At 43.0% G+C, this 18,215-nt stretch overlaps 1 protein-coding gene and 2 long non-coding RNA genes across 7 annotated transcripts in view; 1 reads left to right on the forward strand and 2 right to left on the reverse strand.

Annotated features, from left to right (window-relative positions):
- The window catches only part of LOC144214688 (uncharacterized), a 53,909-nt gene that overhangs the window by 25,722 nt on the left and 9,972 nt on the right, over positions 1-18,215 (forward strand). The window lies entirely within an intron of this gene.
- LOC144215005 (uncharacterized) lies at positions 21-7,273 on the reverse strand. 3 transcript variants are annotated; one of them, XR_013330321.1, is made up of 9 exons: positions 6,744-7,273; positions 6,416-6,660; positions 6,116-6,157; positions 5,416-6,008; positions 5,275-5,340; positions 4,851-4,933; positions 4,216-4,267; positions 4,053-4,137; positions 21-103 (listed from the first exon to the last, which is right to left on the reverse strand). It is a non-coding gene; the product is annotated as an uncharacterized LOC144215005 (long non-coding RNA). The 3 variants fall into 3 exon arrangements; XR_013330324.1 differs by lacking the exon at positions 21-103 and having other exon boundaries at positions 4,851-4,935; positions 5,158-5,340; positions 5,416-5,874; positions 5,970-6,008; XR_013330322.1 differs by lacking the exon at positions 21-103 and having other exon boundaries at positions 4,851-4,935; positions 5,158-5,340.
- On the reverse strand, positions 12,237-17,874 carry LOC144214937 (synaptic vesicle glycoprotein 2A-like). 3 transcript variants are annotated; one of them, XM_077743678.1, is made up of 13 exons: positions 17,781-17,874; positions 15,978-16,547; positions 15,731-15,911; positions 15,508-15,659; positions 15,288-15,421; positions 15,122-15,211; positions 14,946-15,053; positions 14,777-14,865; positions 14,462-14,626; positions 14,241-14,374; positions 13,934-14,140; positions 13,700-13,859; positions 12,237-13,635 (listed from the first exon to the last, which is right to left on the reverse strand). In XM_077743678.1, the coding sequence occupies exons 2-13, from the start codon at positions 16,537-16,539 to the stop codon at positions 13,452-13,454; spliced, it is 2,166 nt and encodes a 721-aa protein (XP_077599804.1). In that variant the 5' UTR covers positions 16,540-16,547; positions 17,781-17,874; the 3' UTR covers positions 12,237-13,451. The 3 variants fall into 3 exon arrangements, with proteins under 3 accessions (XP_077599804.1, XP_077599805.1, XP_077599806.1); XM_077743679.1 differs by having other exon boundaries at positions 17,786-17,857; XM_077743680.1 differs by lacking the exon at positions 17,781-17,874 and adding an exon at positions 17,483-17,506.

Genomic DNA, 18,215 nt, shown 5'->3' on the forward strand with positions numbered 1-18,215 from the left:
AGACAATCAGACTTACAAATTTGCCCTCCCGTGACGTCGTCCACCTGCTTCTGCGGAAGTGCCGGAGTCTCGAGTGGATGAAGGCACAATCCGGGCTACGTCGGTACATGTATGTCAACAAACAGGGCAAAGTGTAAATAAAAGCCATTTTTAAAGAAAAAAAGCCTTACTATACTGTGTCATTTTTTTAGGGGGGAAAAGCCTTATTATACTATGTTGTTTTTGAAGGGGAAAAGCCTTATTATACTATGTTGTTTTTGAAGGGGAAAAGCCTTACTATACTATGTCGTTTTTTTCAAGAAAAAAGCCTTACTATACTATGTCGTTTTTTTAAGAAAAAAGCCTTGCTATACTATGTCGTTTTTTCAAGAAAAAAGCCTTACTATACTATGTCGTTTTTTCAAGAAAAAAAGCCTTACTATACCATGTAATTTTTTAAGAAAAAAGCCTTACTATACTATGTCGTTTTTTCAAGAAAAAAAGCCTTACTATACTATGTCGTTTTTTCAAGAAAAAAAACCTTACTATACTATGTCGCTTTTTCAAGAAAAAAAGCCTTACTATAGTATGTCGTTTTTTCAAGAAAAAAAGCCTTACTATACTATGTCGTTTTTTCAAGAAAAAAAAGCCTTACTATACTATGTCGTTTTTTCAAGAAAAAAAAGCCTTACTATACTATGTCGTTTTTTCAAGAAAAAAAGCCTTACTATACTATGTCGTTTTTTCAAGAAAAAACGACATAGTATACTATGTCGTTTTTTTAAGAAAAAAGCCTTACTATACTATGTCGTTTTTTTGAAGAAAAAAAGCCTTACTATACTATGTCGTTTTTTCAAGAAAAAAAGCCTTACTATACTATGTCGTTTTTTCAAGAAAAAAAGCCTTACTATACTATGTCGTTTTTTCAAGAAAAAACGACATAGTATACTATGTCGTTTTTTCAAGAAAAAAAGCCTTACTATACTATGTCGTTTTTTCAAGAAAAAAAGCCTTACTATACTATGTCGTTTTTTCAAGAAAAAAAGCCTTAATATACTATGTCGTTTTTTCAAGAAAAAAAAAGCCTTACTATACTATGTCGTTTTTTCAAGAAAAAAACGACATAGTATACTATGTCGTTTTTTTAAGAAAAAAGCCTTACTATACTATGTCGTTTTTTTCAAGAAAAAAGCCTTACTATACTATGTCGTTTTTTTCAAGAAAAAAGCCTAACTATACTATGTCGTTTTTTTAAGAAAAAAGCCTTACTATACTATGTCGTTTTTTTAAGAAAAAAGCCTTACTATACTATGTCGTTTTTTTCAAGAAAAAAGCCTTACTATACTATGTCGTTTTTTCAAGAAAAAAAGCCTAACTATACTATGTCGTTTTTTTCAAGAAAAAAGCCTAACTATACTATGTCGTTTTTTTAAGAAAAAAGCCTTACTATACTATGTCGTTTTTTTAAGAAAAAAGCCTTACTATACTATGTCGTTTTTTTCAAGAAAAAAAGCCTAACTATACTATGTCGTTTTTTCAAGAAAAAAGCCTAACTATACTATGTCGTTTTTTCAAGAAAAAAGCCTTACTATACTATGTCGTTTTTTTCAAGAAAAAAGCCTTACTATACTTTGTCGTTTTTTTAAGAAAAAAGCCTTACTATACTATGTCGTTTTTTTCAAGAAAAAAGCCTTACTATACTGTGTCGTTTTTTCAAGAAAAAAAGCCTTACTATACTATGTCGTTTTTTTTAAGAAAAAAGCCTTACTATACTATGTCGTTTTTTAAAGAAAAAAAGCCTTACTATACTATGTCGTTTTTTAAAGAAAAAAAGCCTTACTATACTATGTCGTTTTTTTAAGAAAAAAAGCCTTACTATACTATGTCGTTTTTTTCAAGAAAAAAGCCTTACTATACTATGTCGTTTTTTTAAGAAAAAAGCCTTACTATACTATGTCGTTTTTTCAAGAAAAATCGACATAGTATACTATGTCGTTTTTTCAAGAAAAAACGACATAGTATACTATGTCGTTTTTTCAAGAAAAAAAGCCTTACTATACTATGTCGTTTTTTCAAGAAAAAAGCCTTATTATACTATGTCGTTTTTTCAATAAAAAAAGCCTTACTATACTATGTCGTTTTTTCAAGAAAAAAAGCCTTACTATACTATGTCGTTTTTTCAAGAAAAAAAGCCTTACTATACTATGTCATTTTTTCAAGAAAAAAAGCCTTAGTATACTATGTGGTTTTTTTCAAGAAAAAAGCCTTACTATACTATGTCGTTTTTTTAAGAAAAAAAGCCTTACTATACTATGTCGTTTTTTCAAGAAAAAAAGCCTTACTATACTATGTCGTTTTTTAAGAAAAAAAAGCCTTACTATACTATGTCGTTTTTTCAAGAAAAAAAGCCTTACTATACTATGTCGTTTTTTCAAGAAAAAAAGCCTTACTATACTATGTCGTTTTTTCAAGAAAAAAAGCCTTACTATACTATGTCGTTTTTTCAAGAAAAAAAAGCCTTACCATACTATGTCGTTTTTTCAAGAAAAAAAGCCTTACTATACTATGTCGTTTTTTCTTAAAAAAACGACATAGTATACTATGTCGTTTTTTTAAGAAAAAAGCCTTACTATACTATGTCGTTTTTTTTCAAGAAAAAAGCCTTACTATACTATGTTGTTTTTTTTAAGAAAAAAGCCTTACTATACTATGTCGTTTTTTTCAAGAAAAAAGCCTTACTATACTATGTCGTTTTTTCAAGAAAAAAAGCCTAACTATACTGTCGTTTTTTCAAGAAAAAAGCCTTACTATACTATGTCGTTTTTTTCAAGAAAAAAGCCTTACTATACTATGTCGTTTTTTAAAGAAAAAAGCCTTACTATACTATGTCGTTTTTTTCAAGAAAAAAGCCTTACTATACTATGTCGTTTTTTCAAGAAAAAAAGCCTAACTATACTATGTCGTTTTTTCAAGAAAAAAGCCTTACTATACTATGTCGTTTTTTTCAAGAAAAAAGCCTTACTATACTATGTCGTTTTTTTAAGAAAAAAGCCTTACTATACTATGTCGTTTTTTTCATGAAAAAAGCCTTACTATACTATGTCGTTTTTTCAAGAAAAAAAGCCTTACTATACTATGTCGTTTTTTAAAGAAAAAAGCCTTACTATAATATGTCGTTTTTTCAAGAAAAAAAGCCTTACTATACTATGTCGTTTTTTAAAGAAAAAAAGCCTTACTATACTATGTCGTTTTTTCAAGAAAAAACGACATAGTATACTATGTCGTTTTTTTAAGAAAAAAGCCTTACTATACTATGTCGTTTTTTTCAAGAAAAAAGCCTTACTATACTATGTCGTTTTTTTAAGAAAAAAGCCTTACTATACTATGTCGTTTTTTTCAAGAAAAAAGCCTTACGATACTATGTCGTTTTTTCTAGAAAAAAAGCCTTACTATACAATGTCGTTTTTTTAAGAAAAAAGCCTTACTATACTATGTCGTTTTTTTCAAGAAAAAAAGCCTTACTATACTATGTCGTTTTTTCAAGAAAAAAGCCTTATTATACTATGTCGTTTTTTCAATAAAAAAAGCCTTACTATACTATGTCGTTTTTTCAAGAAAAAAAGCCTTACTATACTATGTCGTTTTTTCAAGAAAAAAAGCCTTAGTATACTATGTGGTTTTTATCAAGAAAAAAGCCTTACTATACTATGTCGTTTTTTTAAGAAAAAAGCCTTACTATACTATGTCGTTTTTTCAAGAAAAAAAGCCTTACTATACTATGTCGTTTTTTCAAGAAAAAAAGCCTTACTATACTATGTCGTTTTTTCAAGAAAAAAAAGCCTTACTATACTATGTCGTTTTTGAAGAGAAAAAGCCTTACTATACTATGTCGTTTTTTCAGAAAAAAAGCCTGACTATACTGTGTCGTTTTTTTAGGGGGGAAAAGCCTTATTATACTATGTTGTTTTTGAAGGGGAAAAGCCTTACTATACTATGTCGTTTTTTTAGGGGGAAAAAAGCTCAGTAGGTAGGAGGCAGGCACACTTAGGCAAATAACTCAAGCTAATTCTTACCTAAAATAGCGGGAAGGCGGCGACATGATGAAGGCGGTGGCAATGTGCATCTGTCCCAACTGCTCCCACGGCCGGTCAGCCAGCTCTTCCCGAATGGACGCCGTGAAAGACATAAAGATGACGTGACCAAAGTGATAATGTCTACAACGACAATCAGACTTACAGATTTGCCCTCCCGCGACGTCGTCCGCCTGCTTCTGCGGGAGTGCCGTAGCCTCGGGTGGATGTAGGCACAATCCGGGGTGCGCCGGTCGGTACATGTATGTCAACAAATAAGGCAAAGTGTGAACTTTTGGGGAACATTCCTCCAATACTGTTACTTACATTCAACAAACATCTTTTACATACATTCATTATGTATACAATAAAGTTAAATATGACTATTATTGCTCAAATGCCTCACATTTAATTTTTTTATATTTTTTTAAAGGATTACCCTTACAATACATGGTCTTTTTTTTAGTAAATAAATGCCTTACTGTACAATGTACAGTAAGGCATTTATTTACTAAAAAAAGACCATGTATGGTAAAGCTTTGATCTATTTAAAAAATACCATGTACAGTGTACATGGTATTTTTTTAAATAGATTAAAGCCTTACCATACATTGTCATTTTTAAAGAACAAGAGCCTTACTATACTGTGTAGTTTTTTTTAAACGTTTAGCCTTACTATACTATGTTGTTTTTGAGGGGGAAAAGCCTTACTATACTATGTCGTTTTTTTAGGGGGGAAAAAGCTCAGCAGGGAGGTGGCAGGCAGGCACACTTAGGCAAATGACTCAAGCTACCTCTTACCTAAAATAGCGGGAAGGCGGCGACATGACGAAGGCGGTGGCGATGTGCATCTGTCCCAACTGCTCCTGCTGCCGGTCAGCCAGCTCTTCCCGAATGGACGCCGTGAATGACATAAAGATGACGTGAGCAAAGTGATCATGTCGACAACGACAATCAGACTTACAGATCAGTGAGAATTTGCTTACAATACTATGTCAATTTTTTAAAGAAAATAAGCCTTACTATACTATGTCGTTTTTTAGGGGGGGAAAGCCCTGCTTTACTATGTCATTTTTTTTTTAAGAAACAAAGACGTTAGTATACGTACATGGTCATTTTTTTAAAGATGAAAAAAGCCTTCAAATATTTTGTTGACAGGAAATTTTAAAAAGCCTTTTTCTGAGCAAAAGCCGGCTGGCCACATCTCCACGCAGTTCTTCTTCACCTTCCCGGAGTGGGCGGCCACGTCCCTCCCCGGAACACCGCAGACCGACTTCCGGCTCTCGTGCAGCTGAAAGCAAAGAGCCGTTCAAGCGGGCAGGCGGGCGGAGCAGACGGCCGAACGCCATCGTTGGGCGGGACTTGCCTCCATGTCTTTGGCTGATGGCGAGGGCTTTCCTCAGCGAGCGCGGTGTCCAGCGCACGAACCCCCATGACGCAAACCAGCACATCCTGCGCGCCCCGTTTAGCTGTCTTTTCAATTTCAATTCTTTTCTATAGTATTTTTTCCATAAATCCCATGTTTTTTTTGTTTATTTTATGTAAGTAAGGCGAAAATACCCACAAAATGGGGGATGGATAAATTGTGTTCTAAACCAAAACGTTTGAAGAATTGAGTCAAGAGTTTGGGGTTAGAACTGAAATGGCTGTTCAGATATTGGCTTTATCATCGTCATCATTATGAATCATCACAAGCCTTTTTTGTCATCATACACAGCCGCCAGTCATTTACACCAACCACTGGGCCTCAAAACACCCATAGTTTTGATCAAGAACGGCCCAAAAATCAAGTGGACGCTTGGGAGGGGGTTCCTTAAGACCAATACTTAGCCGTGGAACACGCAGAAAAGACAAAGCAAAGACAGGTTAAATGAGCTCGGCTTGCGATTGGACGACAGCACGGGCTGGCGGGCCACTCACAGCAGTTGTCTTGGGTGAATGTGAGCAGCTCTCTCAGTCCTGCGGGACAAACAAAGCGCCGTCCATTAGGATTTTCTTTCAGCGCCACTTCTCCCGCTTTCAATAAATTGGACATCGCTGTCCATCAAATCAAATAAAGTACTTACCGTCATGCCTTTAGTTCCGGGGGGGTCCCGCCCCCGCAGGCCCTGCCCAGGAAATAAAACACATTTTACACTTTGAATTTCTAATTTAAAAAAAAAAAACCTTCAGAAAAATAAATTAATTTTTTTCTTATTGCGTTTAACTCAAAAATGGTATAAAAGTTATTTTCTTTTTAGAGCAAAATTGAAAAAAAACAATGGTTAAAATAAAAAAATAATAATAAAAATGCAGTTATTTTTTTTAAAATGTTCAATCGATTAACTAAGATATTTTTAGCAAGGTGTGGAGAATTTAACACTTACCTTGATCCCTTTGGATCCGGGCGAGTCACATCCGGGCGAGCCGCATCCGGGCGAGCCACATCCGGGGCGAGCCACATCCGGGCGAGCCACATCCGGGCGAGCCACATCCGGGGCGAGCCGCATCGGGGCGAGCCGCATCGGGGCGAGCCGCATCCGTCCTGGCATAGGTATGTATGGACTCACTGGCGTACACAGAGAGCCGTCGTCCTCTCCGCACCCGGTGCGCCCGGATCTTCCGATTGGCCCTGTAAGAACAAACGCCCCTCCGTCGTTGGTCACTGTGGCGAGGACACGCAGTAGGCGCCTACCCGCCCTCCTACATTCTCACCTTCTGGCCATGGCCTCCGCAACGTCCCAGGTCACACACCGGCCTCCATTTTCACCTTCAGGGCACGTCTTCCGCGACGTCCCGAGTCTCACGCCGGCCTCCATTTTCACCTTCTGGCCATGTCCTCCGCGACGTCCCGAGTCACACGCCGGTCACCATTTTCAGCTTCTGGCCATGACCTTCGCGACGTCCAGGGTCACCCACTCACCTGGATGCTCACCTTCTGGCCGTAACATGCACCTCCCAGGTCGCCCACCCCACCCGGATATACAAATATCCACACGTGGAATGAAAGGTGTCCAACGTGTCCAAAATCCACTAGGGAAAAAGTGTCCAAAGTGTCCAAAGTGTCCAAAGTGTCCAAAGTGTCCAAAGTGTCCAAAGTGTCCAAAGTGTCCAAAGTGTCCAAAATCCACATGGGAACAAAAGTGTCCAAAGTCCACATGGGAACAAAAGTGTCCAAAGTGTCCAAAACCCACAGGGGGGAAGTGTCCAAAGTGTCCAAAGTCCACATGGGAAAGTGTCCAAAGTGTCCAAAATCCACATGGGAACAAAAGTGTCCAAAATCCACATGGGAACAAAAGTGTCCAAAATCCACATGGGAACAAAAGTGTCCAAAATCCACATGGGAACAAAAGTGTCCAAAGTGTCCAAAACCCACAGGGGGAAAGTGTCCAAAGTGTCCAAAGTCCACATGGGAAAGTGTCCAAAGTGTCCAAAATCCACATGGGAAAGTGTCCAAAGTGTCCAAAGTCCACATGGGAAAGTGTCCAAAGTGTCCAAAATCCACATGGGAACAAAAGTGTCCAAAATCCACATGTGAACAAAAGTGTCCAAAGTGTCCAAAGTCCACATGGGAAAGTGTCCAAAGTGTCCAAAATCCACATGGGAAAGTGTCCAAAGTCCACATGGGAAAGTGTCCAAAGTGTCCAAAATCCACATGGGAACAAAAGTGTCCAAAATCCACATGTGAATAAAAGTGTCCAAAGTGTCCAAAACCCACAGGGGGAAAGTGTCCAAAGTCCACATGGGAAAGTGTCCAAAGTGTCCAAAATCCACATGGGAACAAAAGTGTCCAAAATCCACATGGGAACAAAAGTGTCCAAAGTGTCCAAAACCCACAGGGGGAAAGTGTCCAAAGTGTCCAAAGTCCACATGGGAAAGTGTCCAAAGTGTCCAAAATCCACATGGGAACAAAAGTGTCCAAAATCCACATGGGAAAAAAGTGTCCAAAGTGTCCAAAATCCACATGGGAACAAAAGTGTCCAAAATCCACATGGGAACAAAAGTGTCCAAAATCCACATGGGAACAAAAGTGTCCAAAATCCACATGGGAACAAAATTGTCCAAAGTGTCCAAAACCCACAGGGGGAAAAGTGTCCAAAACACACAAGGGGGGAAAAAGGTGTCCAAAACCCACAAGGGGAAAAAGTGTCCAAAACCCAGAAGGGGAAAAAGTGTCCAAAACCCACAAGGGGAAAAAGTGTCCAAAGTGTCCAAAACCCACAAGGGGAAAAAGTGTCCAAAGTGTCCAAAACCCACAAGGGGAAAAAGTGTCCAAAGTGTCCAAAACCCACAAGGGGAAAAAGTGTCCAAAGTGTCCAAAACCCACAAGGGGAAAAAGTGTCCAAAATCCACATGGGAACAAAAGTGTCCAAAATCCACATGGGAACAAAAGTGTCCAAAATCCACATGGGAACAAAAGTGTCCAAAATCCACATGGGAAAAAAGTGTCCAAAGTGTCCAAATCCCACAGGGGGAAAATTGTCCAAAACCCACAAGGGGAAAAAGTGTCCAAAACCCACAAGGGGAAAAAGTGTCCAAAGTGTCCAAAACCCACAAGGGGAAAGTGTCCAAAATCCACATGGGAACAAAAGTGTCCAAAATCCACATGGGAACAAAAGTGTCCAAAATCCACATGGGAAAAAAAAGTGTCCAAAGTGTCCAAAATCCACATGGGAACAAAAGTGTCCAAAATCCACATGGGAAAAAAAGTGTCCAAAGTGTCCAAAACCCACAAGGGGAAAAAGTGTCCAAAACCCACAAGGGGAAAAAGAGTCCAAAGTGTCCAAAACCCACAAGGGGAAAAAGTGTCCAAAGTGTCCAAAACCCACAAGGGGAAAAAGTGTCCAAAATCCACATGGGAACAAAAGTGTCCAAAATCCACATGGGAACAAAAGTGTCCAAAATCCACATGGGAACAAAAGTGTCCAAAGTGTCCAAAATCCACATGGGAACAAAAGTGTCCAAAATCCACATGGGAAAAAAAGTGTCCAAAGTGTCCAAAATTCACAGGGAAAAAAAGAAGAAAAAAACCGCCCGCCTACATACTCACCTTCTGGCCGTGACCTGCACGGCGTCCCAGATCGCCCACCCCACACAGAGATACAAAAATCCAAACACAGAATGAAAGGTGTCCAAAGTGTCCAAAAACCACAAGGGGGGAAAAAGTGTCCAAAACCCACAAGGGGAAAAGTGTCCAAAGTGTCCAAAACCCACAAGGGGAAAAAGTGTCCAAAGTGTCCAAATCCCACAGGGGGAAAAGTGTCCAAAACCCACAAGGGGAAAAAGTGTCCAAACCCCACAGGGGGAAAAAAGTGTCCAAAATGTCCAAAACCCACAGGGGGAAAAAGTGTCCAAAACCTACAGGGGGGAAAAGTGTCCAAAACCCACAGGGGAAAAAAGTGTCCAAAGTGTCCAAAATCCACATGGGAACAAAAGTGTCCAAAATCCACATGGGAACAAAAGTGTCCAAAATCCACATGGGAACAAAAGTGTCCAAAATCCACATGGGAACAAAAGTGTCCAAAATCCACATGGGAACAAAAGTGTCCAAAATCCACATGGGAAAAAAGTCTCCAAAGTGTCCAAATCCCACAGGGGGAAAAGTGTCCAAAACCCACAAGGGGAAAAAAGTGTCCAAAACCCACAAGGGGAAAAGGTGTCCAAACCCCACAAGGGGAAAAAAGTGTCCAAAATGTCCAAAACCCACAGGGGGAAAAAAGCGTCCAAAATGTCCAAAACCCACAGGGGGAAAAAAGCGTCCAAAATGTCCAAAACCCACAGGGGGAAAAAAGTGTCCAAAGTGTCCAAAATCCACATGGGAAAAAAGTCTCCAAAGTGTCCAAATCCCACAGGGGGAAAAGTGTCCAAAACCCACAAGGGGAAAAAAGTGTCCAAAACCCACAAGGGGAAAAAGTGTCCAAACCCCACAAGGGGAAAAAAGTGTCCAAAATGTCCAAAACCCACAGGGGGAAAAAAGCGTCCAAAATGTCCAAAACCCACAGGGGGAAAAAGTGTCCAAAACCCACGGGGAAAAGTGTCCAAAATCCACATGGGAAAAAAGTGTCCAAAGTGTCCAAAATCCACATGGGAACAAAAGTGTCCAAAATCCACATGGGAACAAAAGTGTCCAAAATCCACATGGGAACAAAAGTGTCCAAAATCCACATGGGAACAAAAGTGTCCAAAATCCACATGGGAACAAAAGTGTCCAAAGTGTCCAAAATCCACATGGGAACAAAAGTGTCCAAAATCCACATGGGAACAAAAGTGTCCAAAATCCACATGGGAAAAAAAGTGTCCAAAGTGTCCAAAATTCACAGGGAAAAAAAAGAAGAAAAAAACCGCCCGCCTACATACTCACCTTCTGGCCGTGACCTGCACGGCGTCCCAGATCGCCCACCCCACACAGAGATACAAAAATCCAAACACAGAATGAAAGGTGTCCAAAGTGTCCAAAACCCACAAGGGGGGAAAAAGTGTCCAAAACCCACAAGGGGAAAAAAGTGTCCAAAACCCACAAGGGGAAAAAAAGTGTCCAAAACCCACAAGGGGGAAAAAAAAGTGTCCAAAACCCACAAGGGGGAAAAAAAAGTGTCCAAAACCCACAAGGGGGAAAAAAGTGTCCAAAACCCACAAGGGGGAAAAAAAGTGTCCAAAACCCACAAGGGGGAAAAAAAGTGTCCAAAACCCACAAGGGGAAAAAAAGTGTCCAAAACCCACAAGGGGAAAAAAAGTGTCCAAAACCCACAAGGGGAAAAAAAGTGTCCAAAACCCACAAGGGGAAAAAAAGTGTCCAAAACCCACAAGGGGAAAAAAAGTGTCCAAAACCCACAAGGGGAAAAAGTGTCCAAAACCCACAAGGGGAAAAAGTGTCCAAAATCCACAGGGGGAAAAGAGTGTCCAGTGTCCAAAATCAATAGGAGAAGTGTCCAAAGTGGCCAAAAATCCACAGGGGGGAAAAAGTCCAAAAATCCACAGGTCGTGTGTTTCACCGGCGTGCGGGGGACGCAGGTGGAAACATCGGATGGGGTCCGTGAGCTTTTGGACCAAGCTGAAAAGCAAAATAGGGACAGAGTTTGGTCTGCTTCTAAACAAACACTTACAGCCTTATTTCCGTCATATAAAAACACTACAACGTGTGCAGGCCATACAATGTATGTGTACATCCATAAAATTCAAATTGAACACATGAATAAAACACTTGACAAGGCATTTAGCCCATTCGCACCGACAAATAAGTGTATTATACAAAATGATAGGAGTCAGAACGTTACCTTAACTAGCGCTCATTTAGCATCCACAGTCAAGTATGACTACAGTTAATAGCACTATGTGAACTCTCTGCTAGTGTAGCGACTAGCCACTCGCGGCTATCGCTAGCCTCGTGCTAATCACTAATTAGCGCGATATTTACATAATAAAGGTAGTTTAAACCCCATAACAGTATCCACCGCGTTAAGGACGCCGATGGAGTTCTTATGAATACGTGAACAAGACATCATTTAGCAAAACAAGATTAAAATTTAACATTGAGGTTTAGCCTTCCCCCTAGTTTGTTTGCTTGCTTGCTTGCTTGCTTACCGGAGCTCATGGCCACCGGGGCTCATGGCGACCGCAGCTCATCACCTCAAAATAAACGCATACTTGTTCATTGTAACAAGTAAGCAACTCGTAAGACATCAAAATAAACGCGCGCGGGTTCATTATAGCAAGTGAGCAATTCTTAAAATATCAAAATAAATGTTATAATCATTGTTTTTCTTGACTGACCTGAGTGCTCCGATGTACAGTGTGCGTCTCGCACCTGAAGATAGTTGACATTGATGATCAGTCCCGTTGGAGTTGTGTCCGTGCCCTGTGATTGGCTGGCAAGTCATAGTTGGCTGTGATTGGCTCCAGCTCTACTGACCATTTCCCAATGGTCGGACCGCCTCAATGTTAATATCACTCGACTCAAATGGTTTTCATGTCTAATTTTTGCCTGATTTTTACATTTAAAAAGTATTATTCAAGGCTAACTATAGAAAATGTGAAAATGCAGTTAAAAATAACAACTGTACTGGGGAAACTTTACATAAAATGACTTTACAGTCTTAATAAAAATGGGATGATTGTATATGAAATGATCCTGGAAAATAAATGGGATTTTTTTTTTTTGGGGTCAATTTCTAAGTGGGAGAAAAATTAAACATTTCAAAACACTAAGACTTAAGAATGAATGAAATCTTTCATTTTTTTGTCAGCATCAACCATGTATTCAGATTCAAATACTGAAATCACCAAGTTTGTCATCATAACAAAACAAAGACGGCACGCCATAAAATTGTACAGCATTCTTTTGGCAAAAAGTTCCACAAATTGCATACTCGTACATACAGACATTAATTTTCTTTTTTTTTCTTTCCTCCCCTCCTTTTCTTCTGACTTGCACGTGACATAGATTCTCTGAATTCAACTGACATTTACAGAAGTTGGCGTTCATTGTAAACAAGGCAAATGGAAAAAGAAGCACCCAACTTGTAATGTTTCTCATCAATTCCTAAAATATCCCCAAATTCTCTGTCTCTTAATCAAAGACTTACATATACGATATGTACTGTATATATATTTAATATTACTCTACGCATACAATGAGGTGACTCCTTTTTTTTTAGCAGAGCTCTTTGGATTGATTGGTACAGAAAATATTTTGAATAAATTCCAAATTTGGCATTTAAAAAAAAAAGTTTCAATTTTTTGATGAATATTTTAAACCAAAAAAATAAAAAATGTGTGGATCAAACGAGAAACACAGTTTCACCACTTTCCAAAAAACATAACTTACATTTCACCAAGGAAAAAAAACCCACTTTGATCAAGAATAATCACTGCAAGCAACAATCTGTCGTCTTTGGACGATGCAAAAAAAAAACCTGCCATTGACGGCCTTTTTTTTCTTCAAAAGACACAAATGAAAGACGTCCAACAATGTCAGACAACACGACACAAACATGCGTCACCGTCGCTCGTCGAGCGGACTTTTTTGGGGGACCCAAAATGGCCGACTCGCGTTGACTTTAAGACGTTGGCCAATTTGGGCGAAAGGCTGCGTTTTGGGGCAAAACGAGCTTGTTTCCATTCATGTAGTATTCATTATTTTTTGTATCGATGTAAACGATAGACTCTCGGTACATTCTTCGAACCGATTGGCTGAATTCCGGTGAATTAAAAAAAAAAAAGTGTTGTTTTCCTTAGCACGCACCCATGCAAAAAGACACCAACGGAACGTGGCCTGGCGGGGATACCCAGCGGGTCGCTACGCCTCCCCCTCAAAAGGAGACGGCGTCCCGCCCCTCCCGGAGGGGATAGGAGGGGGGAGGGGTTCCTGCCTTTGCAGTTTGCCGCGGGTGGGCGGGCCCGCCCACGCCCATGCCCCGCCCTCTTCTACTGCAAGACCTGGCCTCGGGTTTCGGGCAGCTTGGTGGCCAGGAAGCTGCCGGCGGCCAACGCGCCGGCGGCCAAGAGGATGGCCACGGCCTTGGTCACGCCCACCAAAGACTGGAAGATGCAGATGCCGATCACGGCCGCCAGCTTGCACAGAGCGTTGAGGAAGCCGAACGCCGTGGTCCTGAAAAATAGAAAAGACCATCTATAGTAAGGCTCATTTTTTTGTCAATGTATAGTAAACTGACCGTTTATCAGATGGGTAGAGTTCCACGGTGATGACGTCCAGGGCGTTCCAGGAGGCGATGCTGATGCCGCCAAAGAGGCAGAGGAGAGCGATCATGGCCGACTCGCTGTTGCCCAACGCCAGGAACAAGCAGCTGACGCAGGAGACCACGCTGGACCCGGCTGCATGGCCCCAAAAAACAAAAACGGGGTGGCCCTGTCAGTGGCTTGGGGATTGGGCCCAGCCGACAACCTACCCAACATCCTCAGGCGTCCGATTTTGTCCATGAGGAGGGCCGACACGATGTTGCCCGGCAGGACGGCCAACGTTCCCAGGAAGTTGACAAAGTAGATCATGTAGGCATTGTTGAAGTCGTCGCTAAAGTCCAGCAGGCAGCCCTCCTTGTTGTGCAGGAACGTGCTGTTCACCAACTTGGACTCCACCAATCTGTACTTGAACAAGTCTGGACCGCCGTCACGTCACGTATTAAAAGCCTTCCACAGCTCCCATTTCGTCATTTGCATACTTTTTTTTTTTGGAAGCGCGTGGACGGCGCGGCGTACCCGTGTTGTAGAACAAGGTGGCGATGAAGGTGCAGTTCCGGAAGACGGTGTGCGTGGACGTGATGTCCTCAAAGTAACACTCCTCGAACACCGAGTCCTCGAACACCATGGACTTCATCTTCAGGTTGAGGAACCTGGAGTTGAACCCGCGGAATCGTCGACAAACGTGGAGGGGGACGGCCACGCCGGACGGGGTGTGCAGACTTTGGGCTAGCGCTTACTTGTCGTTGAACCAGTAGCCTCCGCGGTGCACCTGGTTCTCCAGCGTGAAGTTGAAGGTCACATGTTCCACGCGTTCCTTGCCGAAAGTTTTGGTGCGGGAATCGTACTCCTGCTTCTGGATGTACTTGATCATGTCCGGGAACCAAACGGTCAGACCGTAGTAGCTGCCAAAGAGAAACACATGCTAGCTATGCTAAAGGTACACACAACTAAACCCTTTAAAATTGGTCAAAGTGTCCCAATTTTGATGCTAAAAATGCCAGTTTTTCCATAAAAAGACAAAATAAAGCCATTGATTGGACGGGAGGCTTTACCTGAAGGACATGGTGGACCAAACGGCCATGAGCATGAAGGTGGTGCGCTTGAATTCGGGCCCGAAACAAGCCGCCACGTTGTTTCGGATCTGCAAAGAGTCCCCAAAAAGAGCCGTTTCAAGCAAGCCGCTTTCGGGGGCGCCGGCGGCCATTTTCACCCATCGCCGACCTGTCGACACAAGGCCACCATCTTGAGGCGGTAGCGCTGCCAAACGGGCGTGTCGGTGCCGCCGTCCGCCAGTTCGTCCATCTGCCTCACGGTCTTGATGGTGGTCACCTTGAGGCCCAAAATGGCGACTTGTTATTGTTTTTACTAGATTGGCTTGGAACTTGTGGTCCACTTACGCTGAAAACTTTCTCCGGGTGTCCCTTGGCCCGCATGTTGGTGTCGTGGACCTGCTTGAGGATCATCCAGCCTTCATCGTGTTTGCCATTCTGTGGCAGACGGGCAAAGAAAATGGCCGGTTGGCGCCGGGCTCGGACCGACGGACGCACTGACAAAAGGACTGACCTCCAGGTAAAATCGCGGGCTTTCGGGCACGGCGCAGAGGGCGGCGATGGCGGCCACCGACGGGAAGGCGCAAACCAGCACGAAGACGCGCCAGCTGTGGAACTGGTAGGCCGAGCCCATTTGGAAGCTCCACCCTGGAGGATATACAAGGGGGCGGAGTCAAAAAGAAGAATTATACATTGAAATTCAACTTTTTTTTCATTTGCGGCCAACCACCCACCGTAATGGGGGATGATGGTCCAAGCCATGGCCGAGGCGTAGATGCCGCCCATCATCCAGAAGACGCAGAGCCAGCTCAAGTGCTCGCCTCGCTTTTCGTGGCTCAGGAACTCCGAGTAGTAGGAGAAGACGATGGGAATGGAGCCGCCGATCCTGGTCACGCACGCCAAAGTGGCTTTGAATGGCGGTCCCGGTGGCCGGCCAATCCCGACGCCCCGCCTTACCCGACGCCCGAGAGCAGCCTGCAGAAGAGGAAAGTGCCGTATCCCTGCACGAAGGACGAGAAGAAGGAGAAGACGCCATTGATGGACAGGGAGATGAGGAGTGACTGGCGGCGGCCGATACGGTCGGCCAAGGCGCCCCACAGGAAGGCCCCCACCATCATCCCCAAATACACGATCAGACCTGCGGGAGGGGAAAACACCACCTTAGCCCGGTAAAAGGCCATCTGGTCATTTTCAAAAAAGCTACCTAGCATGCTCTTGTTGGGCTCGGAGAGGCACATGTCTTTCTCGGCACTGGGCAAGACGAAGCCCACCACGAAGATCTCCACGCCGTCGGCCATGAGCGCCAGGCCCAGCACAAAGTAGAGCGTCCACTGGAACTTGCCGTGGCCGCACTCTTGCAGGATGCTCTCGTACTGGCGCGCCAGTTCCTCCTGCTCTTTGCGCCGCTCGGCTTCTCCCGGGGGCCGCGGGACCGAGCCGGGCCCGCCGGCCAGACCGCCTTGGCCCGACTCGGCCTCGCCAGACTCGGCCCGGGGGACGCCCTGGTACTCGCCCTCGTAGATTTCGTCGTCCTCGTCGTGGCCCTCGGTGGAGTCGCTTTGCCCCGCCTCGTCCGGGCCGCCGTCGTGGAGGTCGTCGTCGTCGTCTTGGTCTTCTTGGAAGCGGTCGTAGGAGCGGCGTCCGTACTCGTCGTTGACCCGGTCCACGCTGCGCGCCACTTTGGCCGAAGCCTGCCGCTTGACTTCCTTGGCGATGTCTTTGGCGCCTTTGATGAAGGCCGTCCGGTTCTGATAGCCGTCCTCCATCTTGCCGCCTGTCGACAAACCACCACAGTTAAAGATTAAAAGTTGAAATGATTGGTCATCGCGACAAGACGCCATGACCACAGCGTTACAATGCTAGTGAATGGAATAAAAGAAAGTGTGTGCAGAGGGGTGCTAAAAACTAGCCGGGCTTGAAATGGATTGGTCATCAAAGTCTGAGCAATCGTGTGGAACGTTATCATCATCATCAGCTCATCTTTTATTTTGGCATTTCAACAACGAAAAAAAGCCCAGTTGTGTTTGCACAATAGCCACAGGGGTGTCTTTTCATTACCGCTGTTCCTTGGAGATTTCTGTCTGTGTGTGTTTTGTGTGTGTGTGTGTGTGTCAGTGGATGCCCACCATAAAACAACATGTCACGCTGTGTTTGTGGGGGTGGTAAAAAAAAAAGAAAGAAATAAAAATAAGAGTTCCTGGGTGAGTGATAATGTACATTGGGTTTGAGGTTATTACAGTTGAAATATTCAGGATTGAATATTCTACTACTAGTACACTCAAAATGGTGGCAATATTTCATCTCTGACATGTTCATTCAAAAAGATGATTACTGAATGGACACAACTCACTAACAGCCAAGCACTCAAATGCCATTGGACGTTTTAGCATGGCCAATGATGACAAAGCCAATCAAATGTGGGAAAAAAAAGTCAAACAAATTGACACCATCAAATTCCCATTCGACGCCCCATTTAAAGAAAAAAAGCAATATTGCCTCCTTTAGAGTAGTCAATTAATTTAAAAAAAAACTCTGAAAATAGCGCACATGCATGTGCTTGCACGCGCACAGGCATGCGCATACGCCATGATGCTGCGCGTCATTTTTGCATTGGCGTCTCGCAAGTGCAATTGTTTAAACGGGTGCATTCATCATGGACGCCGATCAGGCATGCGGGTGGGGGAAAAAATAGGAAAGCAAAAGGCCCACCGTGCACAGAAAAGCCACAAACGCCACTCAGAAAAGAAGAAAACGTCCGTGCAATCCGATTTGTTTGCCTTTTTTACAACGAGTAGGCTTGTTGCGGCCAATCGCTGCAAACGCAGCCAACGGAACCTAATCACGACGCGCAGTTTAGAGCCGCACACGCACGTCCTCGTGGGGGTGAAAAACGTTCATGTTTAAGCCTAAAGCGCCCCCTCCCTCGCAACCGTTTATTTCAGGGGAAAATAGCGAGCAAAGCGGTGAAAACTGGCTGTTTTTTTTAGGGGGAACGTCAAGTACTCACCGCACCTTTCCTTCTTGGCTCGGAGGAGGAGACTGTTGCTCTGGTGGTGATGATGAGGAGGAGGACGATGAAGAGGATGCTGAGAGGAGTCCACGCCTACGTGCATACCCCCCCCCCCTTAAGGAGTCCCCCAAAACGCACACACGGGGTGCAACGTACAGGAAAATACATGAAAATCATCTTTTTTACTGCATTTCAGTCAATATTTAAGAACTTGGGAGGTTTTTTTTTGGTCAGGACCACCTAGTTGCCGTGGCGACCATCCTGCACATAACGGTGGAAAAATATTGGCTGTTATCATTAGCTTGTTTAATGCAAATTTGAGAATTGAAATGGTCAGAAATGTGCTGGTGCTTTGAATTTGGCTGCTTAGGCTCTCTTACTTTTGTCTCAACACTTACTCTGAACACGTATTTAGCCATCAATGTCGACTGA

Source organism: Stigmatopora nigra, chromosome 21 (assembly GCF_051989575.1).
Source record: "Stigmatopora nigra isolate UIUO_SnigA chromosome 21, RoL_Snig_1.1, whole genome shotgun sequence".
Classification (NCBI taxonomy): domain Eukaryota; kingdom Metazoa; phylum Chordata; class Actinopteri; order Syngnathiformes; family Syngnathidae; genus Stigmatopora; species Stigmatopora nigra.

Excerpts from the sequence above, each read along its gene's own strand:
- LOC144214937 (XM_077743678.1), bottom strand. The coding sequence starts at position 16,539 with ATGGAGGACGGCTATCAGAACCGGACGGCCTTCATCAAAGGCGCCAAA. Across the intron at positions 15,660-15,730 it reads AGGCTGCTCTCGGGCGTCGG|GATCGGCGGCTCCATTCCCA; the intron begins GTAAGGCGGGGC and ends GTGCGTGACCAG. Across the intron at positions 13,860-13,933 it reads CGGACGCCTGAGGATGTTGG|CCGGGTCCAGCGTGGTCTCC; the intron begins GTAGGTTGTCGG and ends GGGGCCATGCAG.